We start from the raw sequence: 2,973 nt of genomic DNA on the forward strand, positions 1-2,973 counted from the left end.
CTCCAATCGCAGCTGAAAGATCTTGCTTTCACAAATTTTACCCAAAAATATACAGCTCTGTAAACACGTTCCTCAGGCCCTGACAGGTGCCCTGACACTTAAGTTTCACGAAATCCAAACTGGCTATGAGTAGAGGCTTAAAGTAAAACTCCTTCCTTGCAGGTAAGCTGCATGACTCTTCACTGCCATCAGGAGGATCAGGAATGCCACTGGGGCTGGGAAATAAACTGAAAGCAAGAGATAATGGTAGGCTCCCAAAGTGGTGGGAATCAATAAAGCAAAAGAGATGCAAGTAAGAGAAGAGGAGAGAGAGATGTGGTTAAAATGTGCGCAGACAGGACCTGATGAGGTGGAGTCTTGTGTGCGAGTGGGTGGAGTCCAATGATGGAGGTGTGACTAACAGTTGAGGGTGGGGCTAAAGGCTAGGGTGGCCTAAATGACAGATAAGTGGACCCTAAGGATCAAGGCCATGGACACGCAAAATGTGAGTAAGGCCCTTGCAGTAGGGACTTACCTGACAGGTAACGAACCGTGTCTAAATGTGAGTGGGGGATTGGAAACAAGATGGATGGGCCCTAGAAACAAGAAGTCAGGGGCACCTGGGCCAGGCCTTCTTTCCTTCCAAGATCAGAGATGGGGATAGGAACAGGAGGGGAGGGTCCCCCATTGAGCATCTCCCTGTTTTTCTTTCCCCCCAATCAGTTAGAGAAGACAGCCATAAAGATTCAGTCATGGTGGCGTGGCAACATTGTGCGCCGGACGTTACTGCACGCAGCACTCAGAGCCTGGGTCATCCAGTGCTGGTGGAGGTCGATGCAGGCCAAGATGTTGGAGCAAAGACGGCGCCTGGCACTAAGACTCTATACCTGCCAGGAGTGGGCGGTGGTGAAGGTGCAGGCACAGGTTCGAATGTGGCAGGCCCGCAGGCGGTTCCTCCAGGCACGCCAAGCAGCCTGCATCATCCAGTCTCACTGGCGCTGGCATGCCAGCCAAACCCGAGGCCTGATCCGGGGCCGCTATGAGGTCAGAGCCAGCCGGCTGGAGCTTGACATCGAAATCCTCATGACCTAGGGCACTGACAGAGCCAAGGAGGCTGGATCTCTCTTCCAATAAAGACCCTTACTGACCATACACTTGCCCTTTGGAGATTAGACTCATGGAGGAGGGCTCAGCCCCTAACTTTTCTGCCTTCCCCCTGGGAAGGAATCAGAAAGATTCCCTGGTGTGGTCTAGAGCCCCTGTCCTCAGGTCACCAACCCTAGGCCCCTGTTCCTAACAGCATACTGGGACAGTCTTGCATCCAAGAGAGATCCCAGGGCCCAAGTCAAGCACTGATGCCTCAGTCAGCCTGATTTTGGCCCCTTCCACAGTAGGAGTAGGCACTGGGCTTTAGTTTCCTGCAGCCCCTGTCCAGGCATCTCCATTCAGATCAGAAGATCAGGGAATCTGGCTGCAGCCAGGGCCAGCTGGAAAGGCCAGGATTCCACAGGCCTGTGCTTGGCAAGGCCCTTAGGGCCGGCAGAGTGCTTGGCAGGGAGCCAGGAGGACAGGGCACTTCAGCAGGCAACAGCAGGACAGACGCTGTGCCTTATGGTGGGGGAGCAGCCAGCCAGAGCCAGCCCCTGGGGAAGCCAGAGCAGGAGCTGAGGGCAGCAGCTGTGCCTGCCGCCTCCCCACCCTGGGGCTGAACAACAAGGCTTCCCTCCCCTCTGCTGGGCACTTCCTGGGAGAACCAGGCAGGGGAAAGGGCTGTCCCTCTGCCACTGGAGGTCATTGGGCACACAGCATCTAAATCCTACCACGTCCTCAGAAGCAGCTGTGCTCCTCATCCACCCCCATGTCCCCTCTCTGGCCTCCCCCCAGGATGCCTCACCCTCTGCTGGGCCTGCCTTGGGTGGGTGCTGCTGGGCCACTGCTTTGCTAAGTCTCTCTCTGTCTCTGGGCACCTATGGCGCAACCATCTCTCACGTGGTCTCTCACTGTCTCTGCTTTGTCATCCATGCCCAAGGCCCCTCACTCTCAGCCTGTGTCCCTCAGATGTTTGTGTGAACCTCCATCCCAGAAGTCTGAGGTCTGCAACCCTCCCCAGGGTCTTTCCATGGTGGGCCCTGCAGGAGCGGTGGGAGGGGAGGTGTGTAGGGGTCTTCATGCCTTGCAGCTGGGTGACACTTTCCCTAATCTGTGTGTGTGTGTGTGTGTGTGTGTGTGTGTGTGTGTGTGTGTGTTGGGGGTGAGTCTCCAGAACAGCTGTAGCAGATGTGAGGGTTCAGGGTTCAGCCTGACACCCATCATCTGCAGTAGCTGCAGGTGGCAGTGAAGCAACTGGGTACCTGGACTTTCTGATTGAATCCCGCTCTTCCAAGGGAACCCATTCAGTGGCGCTGGATACAGCTCTGCCCACCTCCTACACACAGCAGTGAGTGGTATGAAACTAGATAGGTCTGCAGTTGGGCATAATAGGAACTCTGCGTGACCAACCCCTTAGGTGCTACCCCAACAGTGAGAGGTGTTTAAAACCTGGATTGGCAATGGTTTAAGTCTCTGAGTTATATATTTTCAACATAGGACATTGCAATCCCCTAGGACACTAAAAAAAAATGATACCTGGATCCACCCAGGGATTCTGCTTTACCTGGGCTGGTATGAGGCCTGGCATCAGGATTCCAAAGTGCAGTCTTGGTTTGGGAACTGCTGAGTTAAGCCCTTCTCAGCTGGCCCATGTAGTCCCACTTGGGGATGCTCTACAGAATTTCATGCTGAACACAGGAGACTCAGGTCATCAAGGCTTCCTGCTCTCTGATATGCTAACAATGCCAAGTGAAATAGGAATCCAGTGGGAGCACCACTTTGGGTCAAAAACTTTTGGAAACAGGAAGACACAGCTTGGTAGCTGGGGGCTGAATGGGAGGGACTTTTGAGGGGAACATGAGTGAGACCTCTTGTCCCAGGTGGACAGAATCTCAAGAAGATGGC

At 54.3% G+C, this 2,973-nt stretch overlaps 1 protein-coding gene across 3 annotated transcripts; it reads left to right on the forward strand.

Moving 5' to 3' along the window:
- The first annotated feature begins 462 nt into the window (after window positions 1-462).
- On the forward strand, window positions 463-1,133 carry IQCF6 (IQ motif containing F6). 3 transcript variants are annotated; one of them, XM_030810172.1, is made up of 2 exons: window positions 463-521; window positions 703-1,133. In XM_030810172.1, exons 1-2 carry the CDS (start codon window positions 470-472, stop codon window positions 1,020-1,022), a joined length of 372 nt encoding a protein of 123 aa, XP_030666032.1. In that variant the 5' UTR covers window positions 463-469; the 3' UTR covers window positions 1,023-1,133. The 3 variants fall into 3 exon arrangements, with proteins under 3 accessions (XP_030666032.1, XP_030666031.1, XP_012365615.1); XM_030810171.1 differs by having other exon boundaries at window positions 463-541; window positions 703-1,131; XM_012510161.2 differs by having other exon boundaries at window positions 463-484; window positions 703-1,131.
- Window positions 1,134-2,973: the final 1,840 nt, after the last annotated feature.

The sequence above is a fragment of the Nomascus leucogenys genome, chromosome 4 (genome assembly GCF_006542625.1).
Source record: "Nomascus leucogenys isolate Asia chromosome 4, Asia_NLE_v1, whole genome shotgun sequence".
Lineage (NCBI taxonomy): Eukaryota > Metazoa > Chordata > Mammalia > Primates > Hylobatidae > Nomascus > Nomascus leucogenys.